This window comes from Siphateles boraxobius, unplaced genomic scaffold (assembly GCF_051911475.1).
Source record: "Siphateles boraxobius isolate OS27281-9 unplaced genomic scaffold, OSU_SipBor_1 137, whole genome shotgun sequence".
Taxonomy (NCBI): domain Eukaryota; kingdom Metazoa; phylum Chordata; class Actinopteri; order Cypriniformes; family Leuciscidae; genus Siphateles; species Siphateles boraxobius.
Genome location: NW_027508741.1, coordinates 1,012,078 through 1,038,610, shown reverse-complemented (window position 1 = coordinate 1,038,610; position 26,533 = coordinate 1,012,078). Strand labels below are relative to the sequence as shown.

The 26,533-nt window shown below is 37.2% G+C and overlaps 1 protein-coding gene across 13 annotated transcripts; it reads left to right on the top strand.

Annotated features, from left to right (window-relative positions):
* The first annotated feature begins 276 nt into the window (after positions 1-276).
* Positions 277-25,422, top strand: brd2b (bromodomain containing 2b). Of its 13 annotated transcripts, none has more exons than XM_077229947.1 (13): positions 278-428; positions 550-696; positions 1,999-2,290; positions 5,689-5,826; positions 7,490-7,637; positions 9,961-10,136; positions 12,194-12,646; positions 14,822-14,950; positions 17,176-17,421; positions 18,968-19,200; positions 19,831-20,171; positions 21,992-22,117; positions 24,276-25,422. In XM_077229947.1, exons 3-13 carry the CDS (start codon positions 2,027-2,029, stop codon positions 24,404-24,406), a joined length of 2,385 nt encoding a protein of 794 aa, XP_077086062.1. In that variant the 5' UTR covers positions 278-428; positions 550-696; positions 1,999-2,026; the 3' UTR covers positions 24,407-25,422. The 13 variants fall into 13 exon arrangements, with proteins under 13 accessions (XP_077086055.1, XP_077086057.1, XP_077086053.1 ...); XM_077229949.1 differs by having other exon boundaries at positions 1,949-2,290; XM_077229946.1 differs by having other exon boundaries at positions 279-428; positions 2,002-2,290; positions 17,176-17,433.
* The last annotated feature ends 1,111 nt before the right edge of the window (positions 25,423-26,533 follow it).

Sequence of the window (26,533 nt, the reverse complement as noted above, 5' to 3'; positions counted from 1 at the left end):
GTAACATGCTAAATAAGTAATACAGTAGGTCTGCTGTTCAAAAACTTTATTAAAACATTATTATTGTTATTTAATTATTGATACAGTTTAGGTTCGTTTCTCTGTCATAATCTTAAAATCCTCACTAGATGGTAACCGTGAGTCATACACAAAATCCCTGGGCGCGTCTATCGCTGGAACGACGTGAGCCTCAGCCAATAAAGAAGCAGCTTCAGAGGCGGGACGAATTCTGATTGGTCGTTTGCGTTCTTATATAAAAATCCTGGAGCGGAAATTGAAAAACGCCATTTGTTAGTTGGACGGATCGGGGAAGCTCGAGCATAAGGAGCTGAATAACAATAAAACGGGGGCGAAAACGCAGGATTCCGCGACGCAAAACAATCGCGATCCATCCGAATGGAGGCAGCCATCAACCCGTCTTTTGACAGGTAGTATATGCGTGCCTTCGGAGCCTATAACTAATCCTATGCGTGTCTTTAATCACAAAGGATGTGGAAAAGGGGAGGAAGCGTTTGTTTACAAGTTCATTTTCTTTCTTGTATCTCATAGTGGATGTTAAAACGGCCTTTTAAACGAGTTCCAGCCTGTATAATAATAGCATGCAGCGAGCATCACTGTGTTGTGGGTCTGTACTGCATCATTTCCCTTCGCCATCTTCAGCATTTAAAGGGCCACACTCACTGAAACACACATAATGTAAGTGCAGTGTAATGAATAAATGTTTTAGCTGTTATTGTGTGTTTTTAAGGAGAGCATGAATGCAGTGAACACTTGTTTACAAACAGAGAATAGGCGGGACAGACTGAATGCCATTTACAGTAACGTTAGCTAACGTTATATAGTCGCTTTCAGTGCAGTATTTATGTTGTTCTATACAGTTTATTTTGTCCTGATGCTAATGCACCACCATTTCCTGCATGAGATGAATTGATTATTGAATTAATGTGTCTTTTATTATTTCATATATCTTCTTAATGGTCCTCTCCAGTGCACGAGTTTTTATGGCTTCTAAACGATTTGTTGAAATTGATACTGGAAGTAGTCATTAGAAAAGGGTTTAATATGATAAATGTTTGACATTTTATCCAGTAAAAATGTGTTCATAAAGGTTGTGTGTGTGTGTGTGTGTGTGTGTGTGTGTGTGTGTGCGTGCGTGTGTGTGTGTATCAGTGCTGTCAAATTGATAGATCGCATCTAACAAAATTTTGTAAATATATAATGTGTATGTACAGTATATATATAATGTTTATAAATTGTATCATGATTTCTACAAAAATATGTTGCAGCACAACGGTTTTCAAAATTGATAAATAATAGTAATAAATGTCTTGAGCAGCAAATAATCTTCACAATAGAATGATTTCTGATGGATACACATACATATGCATGAAATTTAATGTTGCAATGTAAAATATAATAGTAAACTCTAAATATAATAAACACTATTTTATCTAGTATCTCCATTCCCTAAAAATATACATATTTGTATACTGTATGTACATTAGTGCTGTCAAATCGATTAAACTTGATTATACATCTACCATAAAAGTTTGTATATGTGTTTGTGTGTGCATGCATGTTTGCATGTATACACACACACACTTATTCTATATTTAAAAACTTATGTTAGATGCAATAAATCGATTTCATAGCACCATATATATGTATATATATATATATATATAAACAAACAATGCAGTGTTCAATATGCAATGTAATACAGTACGTTGTTTATTTTTATATATATATATATATATATATATATATATATATATAGTTTATATGTGTGTGTGTGTATTTTTTTATGTAATGTATATTATGTAGATATTAATGGGGAATTGTTCTAGTCGCTATAGTTTGCACAAAAAAATGCAGTGTTGAATATGCAATATAATACTGTATTGCATTATTTATTTCATATAAATATTTGTATCTCCTTATTCTTCAGACCCAAGGTTAAATGCTGCATGATCTCTGGTGTTTGTGTTTGCGTGGCAGCAGTTCTGTGGGAGTGAGTCTGTCTGTCATGAGTGGGATGGAGCAGAGTTCGGGAAAGCGTATCCGTAAACCGTCTCTGCTGTACGAGGGCTTCGAGAGCCCGTCTCTGCCCCACGCGCCTCCACCCGGTCCTCCTGCACCCCAACAGCCCTCGGTGAACGACCCGGGCCGACTGGGACGCACCACCAACCAGCTGCAGTTCCTACACAAGGTCCTGGTCAAAGCGTTGTGGCGCCATCATTTCGCGTGGCCTTTCCATGAACCCGTGGACGCAGTTCGACTCAGCTTACCTGTGAGTGAACAATCACTTTCTGAGACCAAATCTCATTATTGTCTCTTCCGTGAGCACTTAAAGGGATAGTTCACCCAAAATTAAAAATTGCTGCATGATTTACTCTCTCAAGGCATCCTAGGTGTATATGACATTCTTCTTTCAGACGAATATAATCAGAGTTATATAAAAAATGTCCTGGCTCTTCCAAGCTTTATAATGGGTGTGAAATCCATCTATCCATCATAAAAGTGCATCTGTCCATCATAAAAGTGCATCTGTCCATCATAAAAGTGCATCTATCCATCATAAAAGTGCATCTGTCCATCATAAAAGTGCATCCATCCATCATAAAAGTGCATCAATCCATCATAAAAGTGCATCTGTCCATCATAAAAGTGCATCTGTCCATCATAAAAGTGCATCTGTCCATCATAAAGGTGTATCAATCAATCATAAAAGTGCATCTGTCCATCATAAAAGTGCATCTCTCCATCATAAAAGTGCATCTATCCATCATAAAAGTGCATCTGTCCATCATAAAAGTGCATCTGTCCATCATAAAAGTGCATCTGTCCATCATAAAAGTGCATCTGTCCATCATAAAAGTGCATCTGTCCATCATAAAAGTGCATCTGTCCATCATAAAGGTGTATCTGTCCATCATAAAAGTGCATCTGTCCATCATAAAAGTGCACCTCTCCATCATAAAAGTGCATCTATCCATCATAAAAGTGCATCTGTCCATCATAAAAGTGCATCTGTCCATCATAAAAGCGCATCGGTCCATCATAAAAGTGCATCTATCCATCATAAAAGTGCATCTGTCCATCATAAAAGTGCATCCGTCCATCATAAAAGTGCATCTGTCCATCATAAAAGTGCATCTGTCCATCATAAAAGTGCATCTATCCATCATAAAAGTGCATCTGTCCATCATAAAGGTGTATCAATCAATCATAAAAGTGCATCTGTCCATCATAAAAGTGCATCTCTCATCATAAAAGTGCATCTATCCATCATAAAAGTGCATCTATCCATCATAAAAGTGCATCTGTCCATCATAAAGGTGTATCAATCAATCATAAAAGTGCATCTGTCCATCATAAAAGTGCATCTGTCCATCATAAAAGTGCATCTATCCATCATAAAAGTGCATCTATCCATCATAAAAGTGCATCTATCCATCATAAAGGTGTATCAATCAATCATAAAAGTGCCTCTGTCCATCATAAAAGTGCATCTCTCCATCATAAAAGTGCATCTATCCATCATAAAAGTGCATCTATCCATCATAAAAGTGCATCTGTCCATCATAAAAGTGCATCTGTCCATCATAAAGGTGTATCAATCAATCATAAAAGTGCCTCTGTCCATCATAAAAGTGCATCTATCCATCATAAAAGTGCATCTATCCATCATAAAAGTGCATCTATCCATCATAAAAGTGCATCTGTCCATCATAAAAGTGCATCTGTCCATCATAAAAGCGCATCGGTCCATCATAAAAGTGCATCTGTCCATCATAAAAGTGCATCTATCCATCATAAAAGTGCATCTGTCCATCATAAAGGTGTATCAATCAATCATAAAAGTGCATCTGTCCATCATAAAAGTGCATCTCTCATCATAAAAGTGCATCTGTCCATCATAAAAGTGCATCTGTCCATCATAAAAGTGCATCTCTCCATCATAAAAGTGCATCTATCCATCATAAAAGTGCATCTGTCCATCATAAAAGTGCATCTATCCATCATAAAGGTGTATCAATCAATCATAAAAGTGCCTCTGTCCATCATAAAAGTGCATCTCTCCATCATAAAAGTGCATCTATCCATCATAAAAGTGCATCTATCCATCATAAAAGTGCATCTATCCATCATAAAAGTGCATCTGTCCATCATAAAAGTGCATCTGTCCATCATAAAAGCGCATCGGTCCATCATAAAAGTGCATCTATCCATCATAAAAGTGCATCTATCCATCATAAAAGTGCATCTATCCATCATAAAGGTGTATCAATCAATCATAAAAGTGCCTCTGTCCATCATAAAAGTGCATCTCTCCATCATAAAAGTGCATCTATCCATCATAAAAGTGCATCTATCCATCATAAAAGTGCATCTATCCATCATAAAAGTGCATCTGTCCATCATAAAAGTGCATCTGTCCATCATAAAAGCGCATCGGTCCATCATAAAAGCGCATCTATCCATCATAAAAGTGCATCTATCCATCATAAAAGTGCATCTATCCATCATAAAGGTGTATCAATCAATCATAAAAGTGCATCTGTCCATCATAAAAGTGCATCTGTCCATCATAAAAGCGCATCGGTCCATCATAAAAGCGCATCGGTCCATCATAAAAGTGCATCTGTCCATCATAAAAGTGCATCTGTCCATCATAAAAGTGCATCTCTCATCATAAAAGTGCATCTGTCCATCATAAAAGTGCATCTGTCCATCATAAAAGCGCATCGGTCCATCATAAAAGCGCATCTATCATCATAAAAGTGCATCTATCCATCATAAAAGTGCATCTCTCCATCATAAAAGTGCTAAATTCTGTCATTATTGATTCACTCTTGTGTTGTTCTACAACCATGTGCTTGGCATTTCATCGATATCTGTCTAATCTGAAATCTTCAAAAGTTATTTTAAATTCAATATTACTGTTTTATTGTACTTTTGATTAAATAATTAATGCCGCTTGGGTGAGCATAAGAGACTTTATAGTCAAACCTAAATTTATTCAGACACCTTCAAAATTTTTTAAAAAAAATTATCACAGTTTATTCGCTATAGTTTAGAAAATGGTAATAAAATATGAGAATAACTGAGTTATTAAATCAGTTGATATGTCACTGTTTTTGTCCGTCCTTCTGTTAGACTCTCACACATGAATTATGTTGAATATCTGTCAGCTGTTAAATTTAACTACACAATTAGATGATACCAGTTTAGCTCAAACAATTACCAAGCAATGCTTCATGTTGTTCAGTCTGTGGTGTAAAAAGCTGCATCAGTTATTAAAGAAAAAACACTTCAGCAAAACATGATCAGCTCAAAGTGTCTGAATAATTTTTGGTCCCAAATTTGTATTAATGTTACTGGTAGTCGCTGTATGAAGTATTGTTGGGTATAATATGTCACAGTTTACTTTATTTTGCTTTCCTCACTTACATAAATGATCTATAGTGTCCTGCACACACTAGTAACAACAAATAAAACAATCTGCAGTCTGAATAATGTTTGGTTTGACTCTGGATGTTGTTGTAAGTTATACTCGATCCCTTTCTGACTGTTGTGGCAGCTCATATTACCAATAGTCTGACAGCATCTCTACAAGCGTTGACCTTCCCCATTATTCACATGCACAGATGATATGATCTCCAGTGACGCCTGTTTTTCTTTCAGGACTACCATAAGATCATTAAACAGCCGATGGACATGGGCTCGATCAAGAAACGTCTGGAGAATAACTACTATTGCAGCGCCGGCGAATGTCTGCAGGACTTCAATACCATGTTCACTAACTGCTACATTTACAATAAGGTGTGTGTGTGTCTGTGTCTGTGTGTGTGTGTGTGTGTGTGTCTGTGTCTGTGTCTGTGTCTGTGTCTGTGTCTGTGTCTGTGTGTGTGTGTGTGTGTGTGTGTGTTGCAATGGACACATTAGTAGGGTTGGAAATCGAAAATCGATTCCAATTCAGGATTCGAATACTTGTTATGAGATTAAAATTTCGATTGCTCTTTTTGATTCCTTTGTGAGCATTTCAATATGACTTAAAACTATTCAGAAAATTATGTTTTCTGTGCTTAATGTGTATCAGTATATTGGATCCGTGCGGCTCTTAAAGTGACAGCACTAATATTTCTGCCGTCTCTATAATCATACAACACTAATCAAACAACAAAAGACAAAGAGAAAATTCACTCGTTCTTGACTGAATAACTTTTGTAACTATACTTGTAATGTATATTTTATTTATAAAGTGCAGTTATTTTACATTTGATTACAGTTTCTGTACCTGAAAATCTTAAAACGCTGTTTATTTCAGCTAGTTATTTTTCTATGATATTTTTAAACCACAGGCAAACGTTGCTTGTGTAAGTGTTCTTTAACTAGGGATTTTTGTTCTTCATTTAAACGTTTTGCAATTAGACTGAATGTGAATGATATCTATGTTTTTTTTCACCTTATTGGAATCGATAAGCAGAATCGTTAAAATACGAACTATATCCAACCCTAGTTTTTAGGCCTTAATAATACAGCAATTAGGCCTAGTTGTAATTGCTGTATTATTAAGCACATAGTGCACTATAATAAAATGTGACAGATTCAAATGGTTATAGCTGACATGAAGAACATGCGTCATTTCATGTTTAAAATAAGAGTTTATACTTTCTAGACATACTTGAATGCTGTCAGATGCATGCATGTATTAATATGCGTCCACATACACCACCGGTCAAAAGTTTGGGCTCAGGAAAATAAACAAATACTTTTATTCAGCAAGGACGCCTTAAATTGATCAAAGTGACAGAAATGTATAATATTGATTCCATTTCGATTTTCCAATGATTCTATTTCTAATAAATGCTTTTCTTTTTAACTTTCTATTGATCAAAGAATCCTGAAAAAAAGGATAGCTGTTTCCACTAAAATCTCAAGCAGCACAACTGTGTTCAACACTGATAATATTCATAAATGTTTCTTGTAGCAAATCATCATATTATAGTGATTTCTGAAGGATCATGTGACACTGAAGACTGGAGTAATGATGCTGAAAATTCAGCTTTGATCACAGGAATAAATTACACTGCACTATATATTCACATAGAAAACAGAGGATTTACATTGGAATAATATTTCACAATTTTTCTGTTTTTACTGTATTTTTAATCAAATAAATAAATGAATGAAATAAACAATTGAACGGTTTGATCATGTACTAAAGGAAATTATTTGGAAATGCTTTTGCATTCTATCGCAAAATGTTTGCATTCCCTCTTAAAAAAACTTTGCGTTCGTTCTTTTCAAGTGAGAGCTAAGTTTCTCGAGGGAACGCAAACATTTGTGATCGAACGCAAAAGCATTTCCAAATAATTTCATATTTTTCTCCATGTCCCTTAAGTTTATGGGCTCCGTACCGTTTATTCCTGCATGTACATATCAACATCTATCCAGCAACTGATGCCCCTGAATTGTTTTTCAGCCCACAGACGACATTGTGCTGATGGCACAGTCTCTGGAGAAGGTCTTCTTACAGAAAGTTGCCCAAATGCCCCCGGATGAGATCGAGTTTCTCCCTCCTACTCCAAAAGGTAGAGGAGCTAAAACCATTAAAGGACGCAGAGGCAGAGGTGAGTTGCACAGCCATGTAATTAGGGCTGCACGATTAATCGCAATGAAACCGCACGCGATTTAGCAAAGGCTGCGATTATTTTATGCGCAGCTCGCCAGTGCAGTGCGGCTGCTCCATCTGAACACCAGAGGGCGCTCTCACACACAGACACGCCAAATACGCCCTGCCGCAGAAATACACTAACACACATCATTTCAGGAAATCCCTATCGCTGTAGCTGAATAAACAGAAGATTGAAACGCTTTGTTTGACTTATAAACACACAACTGCCTTATTCCGTATAAGAAGCCACATCATCTCACAGAAGGATGAGCTCAACTGTCGTTATGAAGTGAGTATGGTGTAAAAGCATGCTATTAAATGTTGTCTTTAGTTAGACAAGAGGCTCATAAATGCTTGGAAAGATGTTTGACGTGTGTTGCTTTTTCAAATGCACATTATAAGTGACTCAAACTCAGTGCTTTCAGATGGAGCCGCGTTTACAGAGCCGTGCATCAATGACAAGCTGCACATAAAAAAATATCGCAGCATTTACGATTTCATAATCGCGATTAGGGCTGAACGATTAAGGAAAATAATCTAATTGCGATTTTTTTAACCAATATTGCGATTGCGATTTAATATGCGATTACTTTAAGTTGTTTACCTTCTGTATTAGTCGACAAAGACAAGCAATAAATCATTGTACAGTAGGGATGTGAATCTTTAGGCAGCTCATGATCCGATCTAATTTTTTTCTTATTAATTAATCTTAATAATACTCAAAATATGTATTTAATTACATGTGTAAATATACATACATTATATATATATATATATATATATATATATATAATATATTAATTCAACCAATTACATGTTAAGAATTTTAAAAAAAATTAAATTTAAAAAGCTAGTAAATAAAGAGGAACAAAAAAAAAACATTACAAGCAATAAACAAAGAGTGCTTTCAGCATTTAAAAGTAGTCTGTCTGAACGTTTTCCATTCGAGAGCTGGAGTGATTTTCCCCCTATACGATAAGCTGCATTCACACTAATGCACATATCTCTTTTTAACTTGTAAATGTAGTTTGTCCTATTGGTTTAAGATATAACTGACCGTGTTTACAAATAATTTCGCGTCAAAAGCATTTTGAGATGCAAGTACATTTAACCAATGAGTCGCTCACAGCCGCATGCATGAGTCGAGCCCTCTTCACAAAGCGCGCGTAAGTATTTTAAAATGAAAGCAGCTTTCTCAGTGATTTTCATAATTTTAATATATAAGCCAACTACATTCCAAAAGACATAATGCATTTGTGGAGCATTTGTAAGGAAAATTCCGGCGGCCAAGACCGAGCACTGCAAGAGTAACATCAAAGCGGCAAAACCTGTGCAATGAAGCCCGAGACTGTGTGTGTGTGTGTGTGAGAGAGAGAGAGAGAGAGAGAGAGAGAGATTAGAAGCAAGCAGAATACGGTTGTTCCTAAAGCACGCACAGCATCATCACGCATGTGTGTTTAAAGACTAAGCTCAGATTCGATTCTGAAATTCTCTGAATCGATCCAGAATTGTTGGAGAGAGAATAAATAACACAATATCACATACATAAAAAATAAACTGTTCTTTCCTGTATGCCAGACCTATGCGTAGCGTGCCAAGTTGATGCTTGATTTGCAGACTGCTTTTCTCTCGCGTGTCACATGACCAGTGTAATCGCAGCTTTTGCGGTTACAAAATCGCATTTCATCATATCGCGATATTATCGCAAATGCAATTAATCGTTCAGCCCTAATCGCGATTAACCGGATCGGTTTAAGTGCGATTTCATGTAAATTGCGATTAATCGTGCAGCCCTACATCTGTAGTCACATTTGTAGCTTATTCTTGCCAAGAACAGCCCGTTTAGATGTTAAAGTCCCCCTGTGTTGAAAATCCAGCTTTTAATGTTGTTTATATGTCTATATGGTGTTTTTAATATGCTTTAAGACAAACCGTGTGTAAATTCATAAGTCGACAGCATTGCTGAGTATTTTCTGCTTAAAACTGCAGTGAACCAAAGACAGTCTCAAAAACACGCTTTGAAATCGCTGGTGTTTCTGACGTCACAAACTACCTTGTAACCAATCAGATCAACGTGTGATCGTCAACGAGTGGATCTCTGAGTGAGTGAGTGAGTGGAGGCGGGGCTCATTTGCATATTCATAGAACCGCGCATACTAATTGAGGCAGTTTTAAGAAATAAAATGATTGACTACAGGGGGACTTTAAGCAGTTAATTAGTGTTCTATCACTTTGGTAAACTTTTTTAATAATTGCATGTGATCATTTATTTCCATCAGGAGGAGGAAGTGTTGTGACGGCTCACCAGGTGCCAGCGGTGTCTCAGTCGGCGTACTCTCCTTCCTCACCCGAGACGCCAGATTCACGGTTTTCCACTCCTCCACAGACCCTGCTGAGCAACACTGGTCCTCCTACACCACTGATGACCCCTCCACCCACTCAACCCACGGCAAAGGTACACACACACACACACACACACACACAATCACATTCAATTCACATTTATTTGTATAGCGCTTTTCACAATACACATAACTTCAAAGCAGCTTTACAGAAAATGCACGAGTCCACATTACAATTTAGAGTGATCTGTTATCAGAGGTTATGCATTTCAAAAATGTACATATACAAAATCACAGTTAGCGAAAAAGGTATTAATTTAAACAATGTAATAATTTAATACAGAAACAATGAGCTCATTTAAGTACTGAATACTTGTTTGTTTACAAATGATTATGACATTTAGAAAAATGTAGCATTGGTGCATGTTGATTCTTGAGTCGTCGCGGGACTGACATTGACACTGTATTATATACCTTTCGATACCAATACCATGACTTCGATACCGGTTTCTGAACGATACTTTTTTCCATAACAAAATTTATGAACGGATAATATTATAGCAGAGACTGTAACAATGTGAAGAGAGGGGAAAAAACAAGAAAGCTAAACTTAATGCAGCCAACCTTAAGGATAATCACACTTTACAAGATACCTAGTTTAATGTGAGTTAATTCCTTTTTCCCCCCCGTTTTAATTTTTGTGGATGGTTAAATTAAATTTTATTAATCCAAAATCATGCGTGATTAATTGAAATTATGAAACTTTAAATTTAACAGCAATTTATTAACAGTTAAACAAAATGTATTTTATTTTCGAAAACATATCTAATTAATTGAACTCATAAAAACAACTTAATTTATTAATTTGTATATAAAAATAGGGCCCCATGAAGTGTTTTTTTTACTCTGTGTTGTGTATTTTCATATGCTATTCAGTCGGTGCCTAAAAAGTATCGAACTCGATTCCCAGCCCTAATTATATCTTTATGATATTACGCTGTACCCACATTGGACCAGTGGTTTGGAAAATGGAAAGATGATTCATGTGCAAGCGCCATATTTTGGTCAGGCGCGGGAATTCATTCGGCGACCCCTTACTGTGCATTATGGGTATTCTGTTGAGTGTTCATCATTTGTACACTTGTTATTGCGGTGCATTATGGGATTAAAGAATGCACTCGATAACGTCCACTATGGTTTCGGACACCAATAATAGTGGCATATTCAAGGGTATAGAGGCGGATTACGGACACAGCCCAGATTTACTCGCAAGCCGATCTCAGTCACTTGACACCGTTACCACGCAGTTACATTCAAGCTATATTAAGGCATGAAGACATTTTTTCAAAGAAAAACGTTTAAATATGTCATTTTGGACATGAGTTTTAAGGGATAAAATGATTGACTACAGGGGGACTTTAAAAATAAAAGAATTTTCACTTTAGCCAGTAGATGGCGGCAGCGGAGCAATTATTGGCTGGTTAGCCATTTCCAGCAATGTTAAAGCAATAAATAAAGCAATGTTTTACTTTTGGATTTATATTTAGACATTATGTAATCACTATTATAAAATTTAAATCATCAAGAAATAATTTATTTTTGTCAGTTTGCACATTATTATACTAAAGCTTGACGTAGTCAAGTCTACAAACTTTTCAAATTGTGACTGAATTTCATTCCTTCTTATAATCACCGAAACTGTCTGTCAGTTCAGTTCGATACTATAGAAAAACAATTTAATGAGACTACAGTATGTAAAATATATAAAAAAAATGTTTTTTTGCATGTTACTGTTTTTTTCTCTCTCAGAATTTCGCAGTAAATCTCCAAAAAAAAAAGAAAGACTAAATACACCGTAGATGTAGTTCATGCTACTTGTGCACTACGTATATTCCGAGTCTTCACCAGCCATTCGTCTGATGATTCGGTTGTCTTCTAACATTGCTCTCATTTACAATTTTACACTTAATAAGAGTAGAATATTTAATATATATATACATTTTTTACTGTTTTTTCAATATTTTGCAGTAAATCAAAAAAAACAAAATGCAATATCTTCACAAGCCATTCGTATTATGATTCGGCCATTGTTCTCATTTCAGCTTCTGATTGGTGCATTTAAAGTATGTAATTATTACGCCCACTAAAAGTGATGCTTATGTCTCTGTAGAAGAAGGGCGTGAAGCGTAAAGCCGACACCACCACTCCCACTACTCTCGGCTTCCCCGTGACCTCGGCGGCTCGGATGGGAGGAATGGGAAAAGGTCACGGATCGGCGGGAGAGATTCCTCACTCTCTGTCCTCCACGCCTGTAAACTGTTCTCCCAGTACAGGAGTGAACGAGCCCACGCACCTCCAGCCCGGCTTGGGTCGACCCCTGTCCCGTCGGCCAATCAAACCTCCCCGTAAAGACCTTCCCGAGTCCGTGCGACCCCATCAGCCCTCGCGGCGCGGGAAACTTAGCAAGCAGCTGCGCTACTGTAGCGGCGTCCTTAAAGAACTGCTGTCCAAGAAACATGCGGCGTACGCCTGGCCCTTCTACAAACCCGTGGACACGTCAACACTGGGCCTGCACGACTACAACGACATCATCAAACACCCCATGGACCTCAGCACCATCAAGGTGACATGCATTATTTTTACATTTCTTTGTTGTTTTAATAATCATTTAGGAGCTTTTTGCTTGTATTCTTGATGCAGAATTGGGGTTAGACTTTAGTTCAGAGTCCAATTCTCACTATTAACCAAACTACGAACCAAAATTTATTCAGACACCTTCAACATTTCTCACATTTATCAGTTTATTCGCTATAGTTTAGAAAATGGTAATAAAATATGACAGGAACTTGATATTTCACTGGTTTTGTCCGTCCTTCTGTTAGACTGTCTCACAATTAAATTGTTGAATATCTGTCAGCTGTTAAATTTAACTACACAATTAGATGATACCAATTTAGGTCAAACAAAATACCAAGCAATGCTTAATTTTTGTTCAGTGTGTCTGTGGTGTAAAAAGGTCGCATTAGCAATTAAAGAAAAAACACTTAAGAAAAACATTGTCAGGTCAAAGTGCACGACTTCAACGACATCATCAAACACCCCATGGACCTCAGCACCATCAAGGTGACATGCATATTTTGACCTTTCTTGGTTGTTTTAATAATCATTTAAGAGCTTTTAGGCTTGTATTCTTGATGCACAATTGGGGTAATACTTTAGTTTAGGCAGGGTTCATTTCTCACTATTCACTAGTTGCTTATTATCATACATATTACTAGGATATTGGCTGTTTATCAGGATTTATAAAACACATATGATTGCCTTATGACCATATTCTACGTCCCCTAATCCTACCCAATACATAAACGTAACAACTTCCTTACTAACTGTTAATAAGCAGTATTTAGGAGTTTGAGGTAAAAGTTTTAGTTAATAGTGAGAATTGGACAATAATCTAGTGTGACCAAAATTGGTTTCAAGAATTGTGAAATTTCATTGGCGTCTAAACATTACTTATTTAGAGCAAATGTAACTATTGTAATAATCATTATTGTGAAATAAGATTTTGCTCATATTGTCCAGCCCTACTTTGAATGCACTTAAAAAAACGGATTTAATTGAATTTGAATCTTGTCCAATTTAATTATTGTTGTGGTTTGAATCGTTTTGAATGTGCAAAAATTGTCAGTTGAATCTAGAACGTATTAATTGTGAATTGAATCGATTTGAACTCAAAGATTAATTTTTATTGATTATCAATACTAAATTAATGAAAGGTGACCGTAAAAACTTTTATTCAGCGGGGACACATTAAATTGATAGTGATTTAAGTGACAGAAATGTATATTGTAACAAAAGTTTTTATTTAAAATAAATGCTGTTCTTTTGAACTTTCTATTCATTAATGATAAAACGTCTCGTTTTACACAGAAATATGAAGGAGCAGCACTACTGTTTTCAATATTAATAATCAAATCATCCTATTATACTGATTTCTGAAGGATCATGTGACACTGAAGACTGGAGTAATGATGCTGAAAATTCAGCTTTGATCACAGAAATAAATCACATTTTACAATATTCAGTAATTTCAAATAGTAATAATATTACCGTTTTATAATGTTTTTTGCTCAAATAATATCAGTCATCGTTTTGAATTTGCAAAAATAATTTGTCTGAAACATTAATCCAAAAGAGTTTAAAAGAGAAAATGAATACATAGGCCAAAGAAATAATAGTATTAAAAGACACCACACAAGACAGTAAATCATTCACACCGTGTCCTGGGATGCATGTTCACTTATAGATCAGTTGGTCTATAAATGAATCCATACCTCAACCAGAGTCCGTAGCCATTTTCAAGAAACTGCTGAAGACGCATCTTTTTCAGCAACACTTGATCCATTAATACTAACACTTTCTCTTCTATTCTATATCTATTTATTAAAAAAGTACATTTACTGCGTTAGATTAAACTGGGAAGGGTCATAGCACTTGCATATTGTTAGTTTAACTGCTTCTATTTCTCTCATTTGTAAGTCGCTTTGGATAAAAGCGTCTGCTAAATTGATAAATGTAAAATTAATGCAGGAAAGTCTATTTTAAGGTCTTTTCCCATTTTTCACAGCAATAAAGCCATCTTATCTGATCTTCCTGCTCTCTTGTCTCTTTTAGGGGGATGTTTCATTCCTAAGAGTGGGCTTTAAAGCTGATTTGTTAAATGTAACGGCTAGTTATGCGTCTGATTGTGTCAGTCGCTGCATGTAACTAACACTCCTCTGTGTTGTGTGTTGCTCAGAGGAAGATGGATGAGCGCGAGTACAGAGACGCCCAGCAGTTCAGCGCTGATGTCAGGCTCATGTTCTCCAACTGCTACAAGTACAACCCTCCAGATCATGACGTGGTCAGCATGGCACGCAAACTGCAGGTGCGTGAACTCAACGGCCTCTTCTGTTCTGTGATATAAGGATGCTTAAATCCAAAATAATATTGATGCTGGTTTTGTGGAAACTGTTTAGCGATTTTAAGCTGGACATAAGAGTTTTGTTTGTTTTTGCTGATAACTAAAAAGATTTGTATATAATTTTTTTATTTTATTTTGTAATATAATAATAATAATAATAATAATAATATGTTTTAAATGTAGTATTATTACTCATTTAGTATTTTAAATATTTATTTATTTGGAGGAAATAAAGCCTTTATTTAATTCAGCCCATTTAAAGAGCAATTTAATAGAACTTTATAATTTAAATAAAATAATTATTTTGTAGTATGTGTTGTTTTAATATTTTATTATTATTAGATGCTGTTTTTATTATTCATTTTAGTATTGTAGTCATTTTATAATTTAAGTAAAATTATTATTTTGTAATTTTTATTTATTTTTCATTTTAGTGTTTTTAAATATTGTTATTTTATTGTTTTATTGGAGACAATAAAGCCTTAAAATTGTTTATATATTAATATAATTTTTATTTGTATTTTATTTTGTAAAAATAGTTTTATTTTTATTATTTTTAGATTAGAAATAAATAAATTATCATTATTATTATTATTACTCATTTAGTTTAAGTTTTAATTCTACCTAGTTAAACAGAGCATTTTAACAAAAGTTTATAATTTAAATAAAATAATTCTTTTGTAGTATTTTTTGTTTACTTTTTATTATTATTATGATTCATTTTAGTATTTTTAAATATAATTTATTTTTATTGAAGTGATTTAAATAGTTCATAATTTAAGTGAAATAATTATTTTGTAGTCTTTATTATTTATATTTTTTTTATTAGATGTTGTTTTATTAGATTATTATTTATTTTTCATTTTAATGTTTTTAAATATTCTTATTTTATTGTTTTATTGGAGAAAATAAAGCATGATATTATTTTGCGTAATATCATTTCAGCCTATAGCCTGGGAAAACCCAGACAACTTCCGGCAAATTTAGATTTGTTCTGAAAGTTAGTCTGGCAAAGAGCTCATTCAAGCCCATTTCCAATCCGTCGAAATCGAGGCACCAATCACAAATGTTGGGGCGGGCTTTTCACGATGACGACAGCGCAATGACAGTGAAGCAGATTTTGTACATTACAAAGATGGATGTCAGCGTGGGAACTTAACTCGTTCGAATCAGCAATCGTGTCTGTTTTAAGCGATTTAAAATGGACCTTTTCGTTAAAACCCGAGCAAAGAACAACACTCGAAGCCTTCATGTCAAAAAAAGATGTTATCGCTGTCTTACCGACTGGATTCGGCAAAAGTCTGATACACCAGTATGGCAAGGAGGATGAGGCCGAGGGACGTGAGAGAACGGCGCGAGTGATAATGAATGACACCTGTGAGACGCACCGGTCTCTCACGGAGGAGGGGAAGCATAAAAGGAGGAGTGACAACTGTGAAGATCGAGAGAGGACAGGCCTGAATTTTATTTTATGTTTTGTTTTATTATGTGTGGCGGCAGTCGAACATGAGGGACTGCCGTCTTAACTTATTTGTTTTATTTTGTCATTAAAATGTGAATGTTCGCCGGTTTCCGCCTCCTTCTTCCCATAACAACGAACCCCGTCACAATAATAGATTACAACAACCATAGACTGTAAAAAATTATTACAACCAGCTTGCCCCGTTGGTGGCTAAACGAATGGGTGTGTCTTAGCGAGAGCCCTCTGCATACGTCATCTCCTTCATCGCTCTGATTGGTTTTAGGTCTTTCCAATTGCGCCAAGAGGCATTTGAGCGATGTCCGTTGGTGACGCCCCTGTGGAAATGATTTGTCTATGGAGCTTTGCCAGACCCTAACTCAGTTACAACTGAGAATGCTCTGATTTTAACCAGGATAATCAGCCTAGTCAAACTGAGAGCGATTTTTAAAAAAAAGTTAAAAAATATAATTTAAATAAAATAATATAACTAAAATAATTTATAAAGAATAAATTTATTTTATTTTTTACATTAGATAATAACACTTTACTTTTATCACTGACATATATTGTCAATTTCCCAGTTATTAACTTTTGTTTTAAATTATTACACCTGATAATTATTATTATTATTATTTTTTTTTTTCAAGTTGTTAATTTTTGTTATAATTTCATATGCTTTGATATGACTGTCCTCCTGCAGATTCTATTTCCCTCTGTCTTTCCACAGGACGTGTTTGAGTTTCGCTTCGCAAAAATGCCTGACGAGATTTCGGAGGAAGAAGAATTGTCTCATATTCCATTGGGACGGAACAGGGGCATGCTGGGAATGCACCACTCCTCCTCTTCATCTTCCTCCTCTTCCTCTTCATCCTCCTCTTCCTCTTCGTCGGAGAGCGAGCCGAGCAGCGACAGTGAGCCGAGCTCGGACAGTGAGGAGGAGCGAGCTCAACGCCTGGCCCAACTACAGGACCAGGTGTGTACTCAGGTACACAGACCTTCCGTTACACACATCTACACACATGCACACGAACAGCAAATTTTACTTTGATAGATGTCTCTGGCGGATGAAGATCGCTGCCCCGAAGTAGCATTGCTTCGCCTGTCTGCATATTTGTACTTGTTGTGAATATGCAGGCCACAAGACACTTTTTTTTATCACTTCCTCACGACATGCTATCCGGAAACAAAGGATTCCATTCATTATGCTAAGCTAAGCTAGCGTCGGTGCTGCCAGACTAAGACCCTGCATGCACTGAGACAAAAATGCGTTCGGCCAACTATCTAAATGTAGACGAGACGGTGAATAAGCCCAATTTCGGTGGCGTTGTGCTTTAACTGTCTACAATGCACAATGACAATAATCTACCAATCTTATACTGACACATTAGAGTGATAAAGAAACATGCATGAATAAGAAAAAAAAGAACTGAAATAGAATTAAGCACAATAAGCTGTGAAATAAGAACTCAATGCTGTACACCTGAAGCGTGCCGTCATCTTCCTCGCCATCATCTTTTCTTGATCCTTTTGCATTCACTGCATTAAAGTTTTTAACCAGCTTTTCCTTCACTCTATCAAGCAGAAAAATCAAGATGACAAATATATATATATATACACACACTGCCGTTCAAAAGTTTGGGATCGGTAAGATTTTTATTTTTTAAAAGGAGTCTCTTCTGCTCACCAGGGCTGCATTTATTTGATTAAAACTAGAAAAAATTGTCATATTGTTATGCTATGACAATTTTCTATTTGAATATTTTTTTTAAAATATAATTTATTCCTGTGACCAAATCTGATTTTTCAGCATCATTCAGTGTCACATGATCCTGCAGAAATCATTCTAATATCATGATTTGATGCTCTAGAAACATTTCTCATTATTATCAGTGTTGAAAACAGTTATAGACACATTTTTTTCAGGATTCTTTGATGAATAGAAAGTTCAAAAGAACAGCATTTATCTAATATAGAAAGCATTTTAGCATTAAACGAAGTTCAAAAGTGTGGGGTCAGTAAGATTTTTTTTTTTCGGGAGTGGGGGGGGGGGTGAATTTCTATAAGAAATAAATCAATACTTTTATTCAGCAAGGATGCATTAAATTGATCAAAAGTTACAGTACAGACTTTTATAATGTTTTCAAAAGATTCTATTTCAAATAATAATAATCATAAATGTTTCTTGAGCAGCAAATCATCATATTATAGTGATTTCTGAAGGATCATGTGACACTGAAGACTGGAGTAATGATGCTGAAAATTCAGCTTTGATCACAGGAATAAATTACACTTTAAAATATATTAAAATAGATAGTTATTTTTAAATTGGAAAAATATATATTCACATAGAAAACTGTTAAAATTATATAATCTTAAAAAAAAACATTAAAAATCTTACTGATCCCAAACTTTTGAATAGCTGTGTTTGTGTGTGTGTGTATGTATGTATATATATATCTCTCAAATCCAACAAAATGTTCCCATCACAGCAGGATGGTAACTCTGGTCTTGTGTTTCAGCTCAGAGCGGTGCATGAGCAGCTCGCCGCCCTCTCATCTGGCCCGATTGTCAAACCCAAAAAAAAACGAGAGAAAAAGAAGGACAAAAAGAAGAAAAAGAAGCCGGAGAAGCGCAGAGGAAGTCGGAGTTTGAGTGATGAACGGGACAAAATGCCTAAAAGCAAATCGAGCCGAGCTTCACTGTCATCCACACAGAGCAAGAAAGGCCCGACGAAGAAAAGCAGCAAAAACAAGTGAGTTTTCCCCTTTCCTACTGACTGATATATGATAATAGGGATGACTCTGTCCAAATGTAATGTTTTGAATTGTATATTTTAGGGGTGTAACAATATATCGTGTCACAATATGTCGCAATACAAAAATCCATCGTGGATGATGACAATATGTATTGTGTATCATTCACCCAAAATTAAAAGTTCTGTGTGAGAGTTTACGGAGTTTTAGTGTCAGTACTACATTACACTACTATATATAATGTATAATAATGCAATGGAGGAATATTTGTGGATCCTGATAATGCTAAATGTCTGATGTTCCAGTAAAAAGTGGCCTATATTATAAATGTATCTGGTCAGTGCAAGAATATTCATCTAAAATTATTCAGTATTTTCAGCTTCATGAATATTTTGATTCCAGTGTCTCTATTGTCCTGTGCATTGGGTTTCAGCACCAAGTCCAAGCCGATCCATTTACACACACAATGTAACATCAAATCTAGCTTTTTAATCGACATTGTTAACCTTTTATCATATGGAGTATCGCAATAATATCGTATCATGATATGTATCGAATTGTGACACGAGGGAATAGTTACACCGCTAGTTTATTTGTATCTAATTAATTTGATTTATTCACTCCGACAGGAACACTAAGAAATCCGCCTCATCATCTCGTTTTGCGCCGGCCGCCACCGTGTGCTTGCCTCACTACGACTCTGAGGAGGAAGAGGACGGTCTTCCTATGAGTTACGATGACAAGCGGCAGCTCAGTCTGGATATCAACAAGCTTCCCGGGGAGAAACTGGGGCGCGTGGTTCACATCATCCAGTCACGAGAGCCCTCGCTGCGAGACACCAACCCCGAGGAGATCGAAATCGACTTCGAAACGCTGAAACCGTCCACGCTGCGTGAGCTGGAGCGCTATGTCATGACCTGTCTGCGCAAGAAGCCCCGCAAACCGTATGGTGAGCTGAGATTTGATGATTGTAAGTAAACCTGGATGATATAGCTTAAAAATATTAACATTTTCTGTTAAAATTGAGCTGCACGATTAATCGTTAATTGATCCCGAGAGCAGAGGGCTGTGTATTAGAGATGCGCGGACGAGCTCAACGTCACCGAATCCGCAGCCGAAAACAAATCATCCACCAATAATATTCTCTGATTTAAATATCCGCACCTGATGGTCAAATTACAATTATTCTTATGTGTTGTTACGCGTGATGATAAATGGATGATCATCACCTTCAACAGCGGACTCAGCGACGGTTGATGCGCGCATCTCTAATGCTAACATTATACACTGATGAGTGAGCGCTGCTTTTAAATGAACATTTCTTTAAAACAAAATTTATTTGACAGAATTTAATTTTCTTAATGGCATATACAGGGTTTACTCCCTTGAAACTTAAACTGGAATGTCACCGTTTCTGTCACTGTGACTTCCCGAACAAGCGAACACACACACACGCACACACACACACGCACACACACACACGCACACACACACACGTGCACACACGCACACACACACACGTGCACACTCACACACACACACACACACGTGCACACACACACACACACACACACGTGCACACACACACACACGTGCGCACACACACGCGCACGTGCGCACACACACACAGACGTGCACACACACGCGCACACTCGCACACACACACGTGCACACACACACCCACGTGCACACACACACACCCACGTGCACACACACACACACCCACGTGCACACACACACGTGCACACACACGCACACACACACGTGCACACATACACACCCACGCACAAACACGTGCACACACACACACACGTACACACACGTGCACACACACACACGTGCACACACACACACACACACACGTGCACACACACACACACGCACACACACACGCACACACACACACGTGCACACATACACACCCACGCACAAACACGTGCACACACACACGTACACACACGTGCACACACACACACACACGTGCACACACACACATACGTGCACACACACACACACACGTGCACACACACGCGCACGTGCACACACACACGCACGTGCACACACACGCACGTGCACACACACACAGACGTGCACACACACGCACGTGCACACACACACAGACGTGCACACACACGCACGTGCACACACACACAGACGTGCACACACACGCACGTGCACACACACACAGACGTGCACACACACGCGCACACACGCACACACACGCACACACACACGTGCACACGCACACACCCACGTGCACACACACACACGTGCACACACACACACACGCACACACACACACGTGCACACATACACACCCACGTGCACACACACACGTACACACACGTACACACACGTGCACACACACACGCACACGCACACACACACACACACACACACACACACACACACACACACACGTGCACACACACTCCACAGCCGTTGCATATTACATACCCAGCACTTGATTCATCCTCGTTAACCACTTCGCTGAAACGCTCCCACACGGTACTTTTCTTTCTTTCCTTTTGTTTTGTTTTTAATTCTTCTTTTTTACTTCACTCTCGGACATGCTCCATTTCTGCTTAAAAAAGCGGACCCGCGCAGCGTATATCTTAATGAGAGTGCAAATTAGTGCCTGTCTGCCTGGCGGAAACAAAAAATACATTTTAGACATGCTCATATTTTAGAGAATGTAGTTAATATTTTCGTTAATAATGATTTATCATATTCACCCGCGCCGCGACCACTGTAAGATAAAGTGTAATGTAAGATGCCTCCTGTGTGCAGTGGTGAAGAAGGAAGGAGGGAAGAGTCGAGAGGAACTGGCTCTGGAGAAGAAGAGAGAACTGGAGAGGAGATTACTGGACGTGAGCGGACAACTGAACTCTGCCAAGAAACCCCAGAAACCCAAAGGTAGCGCTGAGACCGGCTGCAGTGTGTTCTCTAGCACATCTATCATGTCTTGGTGTCGGACTCAATAAGTATGAGTCTGGTGTAAGTGAGGATCAGGCCAGCGCTGCCTTTATGGGATCAATTTAGTTTGTGTGTGTGTGTGTGTGTGTGTGTGTGTGTGTGTGGAGCTGTTGTTGAACAAGCAGGTGAAAATGAGCACACAGAGGACGAGATCTTGCAACTGGAAAACAAAAAACCCACAATGCCCAAGATGCCATTCAACAGACGAATACATAGAGCTGCACGAGTAATCAAAATAAAAACAAAATTGCAATTATGGTTTAGTGCTATTATCAAATCACAAAGGTTGCAATTTAAAGCTGCAATCCGTAACTTTTATTGGGTTAAAAATTATCCAAAATAAATTTGAGCAAGTATACATAACCAGCCAGTGTTCAATATCTGATTGCCTTAGCGCGATTCAAAACGGTAAGCTTGTAATAATGTTTTTAACTCCAGTATCTTTATTTATATTTATACATTTTATACACTTTCATCTAATGTATTCTAAGCTATTATAAACCTATATGAAAATGACTTGGCCTTTAATAAGAAGGTATTTGTTTTTATTACTTTTCCTTGTAAAAACATTTTCTATATTTATTTTAAATATATGCTTTGTTTCCAATATTATAAAATACTTGTTACTCCAATTTGTTACTCCAGTGTTGCTCCAGTGTTGCTCCACTGTTACTCCACTGTTGCTCCACTGTTGCTCCAGTGTTACTCCTTTGTTGCTCCTGTGTTACTCCTTTGTTACTCCACTGTTGCTCCTGTGTTACTCCAGTGTTACTCCTGTGTTACTCATTTGTTACTCCTTTGTTACTCCTTTGTTACTCCACTGTTGCTCCTGTGTTACTCCAGTGTTGCTCCAGTGCTACTCCAGCGTTGCTCCTTTGTTACTCATTTGTTGCTCCAGTGTTACTCCAGTGTTACTCCTTTGTTGCTCCTGTGTTACTCCACTATTACTCCCTTGTTACTCCACTGTTGCTCCAGTGTTACTCCCTTGTTACTCCACTGTTACTCCAATGTTACTCCACTGTTACTCCCTTGTAGCTCCAGTGTTACTCCTTTGTTACTCCAGTGTTACTCCTGTGTTACTCCTTTGTTGCTCCAGTGTTACTCCTTTGTTACTCCAGTGTTACTCCTTTGTTACTCCAGTGTTGCTCCACTGTTACTCCACTGTTGCTCCACTGTTACTCCACTGTTGCTCCACTGTTACTCCACTGTTACTCCCTTGTTACTCCACTGTTGCTCCAGTGTTACTCATTTGTTACTCCAGTGTTACTCCTGTGTTACTCCTTTGTTGCTCCAGTGTTACTCCTTTGTTACTCCAGTGCTACTCCAGTGCTACTCCTTTGTTACTCCAGTGCTACTCCTTTGTTACTCCAGTGATGCTCCTTTGTTACTCATTTGTTGCTCCAGTGTTACTCCACTGTTACTCCCTTGTTACTCCACTGTTGCTCCAGTGTTACTCCTTTGTTACTCCAGTGTTACTCCTGTGTTACTCCTTTGTTGCTCCAGTGTTACTCCTTTGTTACTCCACTGTTGCTCCACTGTTACTCCAGTGTTACTCCCTTGTTACTCCCTTGTTACTCCACTGTTGCTCCAGTGTTACTCCTGTGTTACTCCTTTGTTGCTCCAGTGTTACTCCTTTGTTACTCCTTTGTTGCTCCTTTGTTACTCCACTGTTGCTCCACTGTTAGTCCAGTGTTACTCCTTTGTTACTCCTTTGTTGCTCCTGTGTTACTCCAGTGCTACTCCAGTGTTACTCCAGTGTTACTCCAGTGTTACTCCAGTGTTACTCCAGTGTTACTCCAGTGTTACTCCTTTGTTACTCCTTTGTTACTCCTTTGTTGCTCCAGTGTTACTCCTTTGTTACTCCACTGTTGCTCCTTTGTTACTCCTTTGTTACTCCAGTGTTACTCCAGTGTTACTCCAGTGTTACTCCACTGTTGCTCCAGTGTTACTCCTTTGTTACTCCAGTGTTGCTCCTGTGTTACTCCACTGTTACTCCAGTGTTACTCCTTTGTTGCTCCTTTGTTGTTCCAGTGTTACTCCTGTGTTACTCCTGCAAAACCAGTTCAGGAGTAAAAGTGTTTCTGCTTGTGTGTTTCAGTGGAGAAGCCCAGTGTTGCGGATCCTCACACAGCGTCGTCACGTCTCAGCGCCAGCAGCTCCAGCTCGGACTCTTCCTCATCCTCATCATCATCATCCTCATCCGACTCCAGTGACTCCGACTGCAGGTGAACTGGGAATTCTGGGAAGCGTTCAGAACCGTGGTCCTCCGTGCACACGTTGCTTTCCTGATCCCAGGAACTCTGTGCTTACGTTTACTTCAGTGTAAAAAAAAATATGTATATATCGTGTAGGATGATTTTTTTTCTTTTATAAAGAAGACTTTTACCAAAACGCCCATAATGGGAAACTCCGATGAGAATGTGTTATAACTACTTTTCTTTGTTGACGAAATGGCTTGTTGTTTTGTTTTGCTTCCATTTAATTTACATTTATTGCTTCTGTCTGCATTGCTTTAAATATCAGCTCCGGTTGTTGGATGTCGTTTTGAGCAACCAAAACATATATAAAAGATGCACGATTTCACGGGCAGAAAATAAGAACTACTTTGCATTGGCTTTAAAGAGTTTAGGTTTCTGTGCTACGGTGCAATGGACTGTTTTGAGGTTTGTTTTGTATACATGTACAGTATGATATAATAATTCAAACTTTTCCATATGGTTTGCAGTGCATCATGCAGTGAGTGAATGAAACTGCTCTATAGTTACATTTTTATATTCCTTTGATCTGTATGAAATTGAGTTAATCTTTATTTACATGGTCAGATCAATGTCAAATTACACTTTGTCATCAATTTGTCTGTGAAATTGCATCAATCTCAAAAATAACAGCCATAATGCCTCACTGGACTGGATTTGTTCTTAAAGCTCTAGAGAAAAGCTACTAGATTCAGTGGTTTGAATACGCTGGGTAAGTTGAATGATAACTGGTTTGTAGTGAAAAACTAGAAGCAATAGAACCCTATTTTATTTCCTGTATATAGAGTCCGTAATATCATAATCCTGGTTCTGCTTCTTTCTCCTTTGTATTTCTTTGCATTACTCTAAGATTATTCTTTTTGAATATAAAATACAACTGGCAGATCATTGTGACATAATATTCCTTATCTGCTGTATAATTAAGAGTTTATGCCCTCCAGATTATACGTTGGTTTTTATTTGGATGGAAATACAAACACAACAAGTGAACTGTGTGAAGTGGTGTTTATTTAATATTTTATATAGCATTTTATTTGTTTATTTTTGTGTGTGTATGGTACAGTTCAGCAGCCTTGCCAAACCGGATATGTGGGTGTTTAAATGCTGTGTATAAGTAAACCTAGTCACTGCAAAAACCCAGCATGAGTGTTTTCGGTTTAACACAAGGGCATGAAGAAGTTTTGAAGTCATGAAAAACTGAAAAATCAGGGAACTTTTTTTGGAACTTTTTATTTCTCTGTAAATCAATGGGAATTTAATATCAAAAACCCAGTTTATCATTGACAACAGTTCAGAATCCATTGGTCAAAAAGTGTTTTTGTTCATTACATGGTCAAAAAGTGTGTTTGTTCATTACATGTATAAATTAATGTCAATCAGTGCATGATGAGAAAAAACTGTAAAAGCTTGTTCGAACGCACACGCAAAAAGAAATGTCAACTTTAAAATAACCTTTAAAATATAATATGTAATATGCAAATAACATTCAAAAAAGGATGATACTGTTATGCGATTTTAAAATGTTGATTCTATTTTTTATGCTTTAAAATATAGTTTGTAATTTGCAAATAACATGCAAAATAGGATGGATTTTAATTGGATGTTAAAATGTTAATTCTCATTTTTATGGTTTAAATTTAGAATTTGTAATAAGCAAATAACATGCAAAATAGGATGTTACTGTTATGGGATTTTAAAATGTTGATTCTGTTTTTTTATGCTTTCTATATAATTTGTAACGTGCAAAGTAGGATGGATTTTATTGGATGTTAAAATATTAATGTGTGTGAACGAACCGATAACTATAACATAACTATATTAGCATGCACACCAGCGGACGATATCGCTCCATTTATTCTTGCACGCGCTGCGCTTGTGTAGTGGATTCTGATTGGCTGTCAAAGTTTTTATCGTTCATCACCTGGAAAAAAAATAATTCTGAAGTGATTCCAATTATATCTTTTTTTAATGTCGCTATCATATTTATGATTATATTCCTTTATATTTAGAGGGATTTTTCGAGCTATTTCGTTATCGTCCTTGATGTGAATGTGCCATAATTCAATTTTATTAACCAGTTCTCTATCAGTCCAGAGCATTT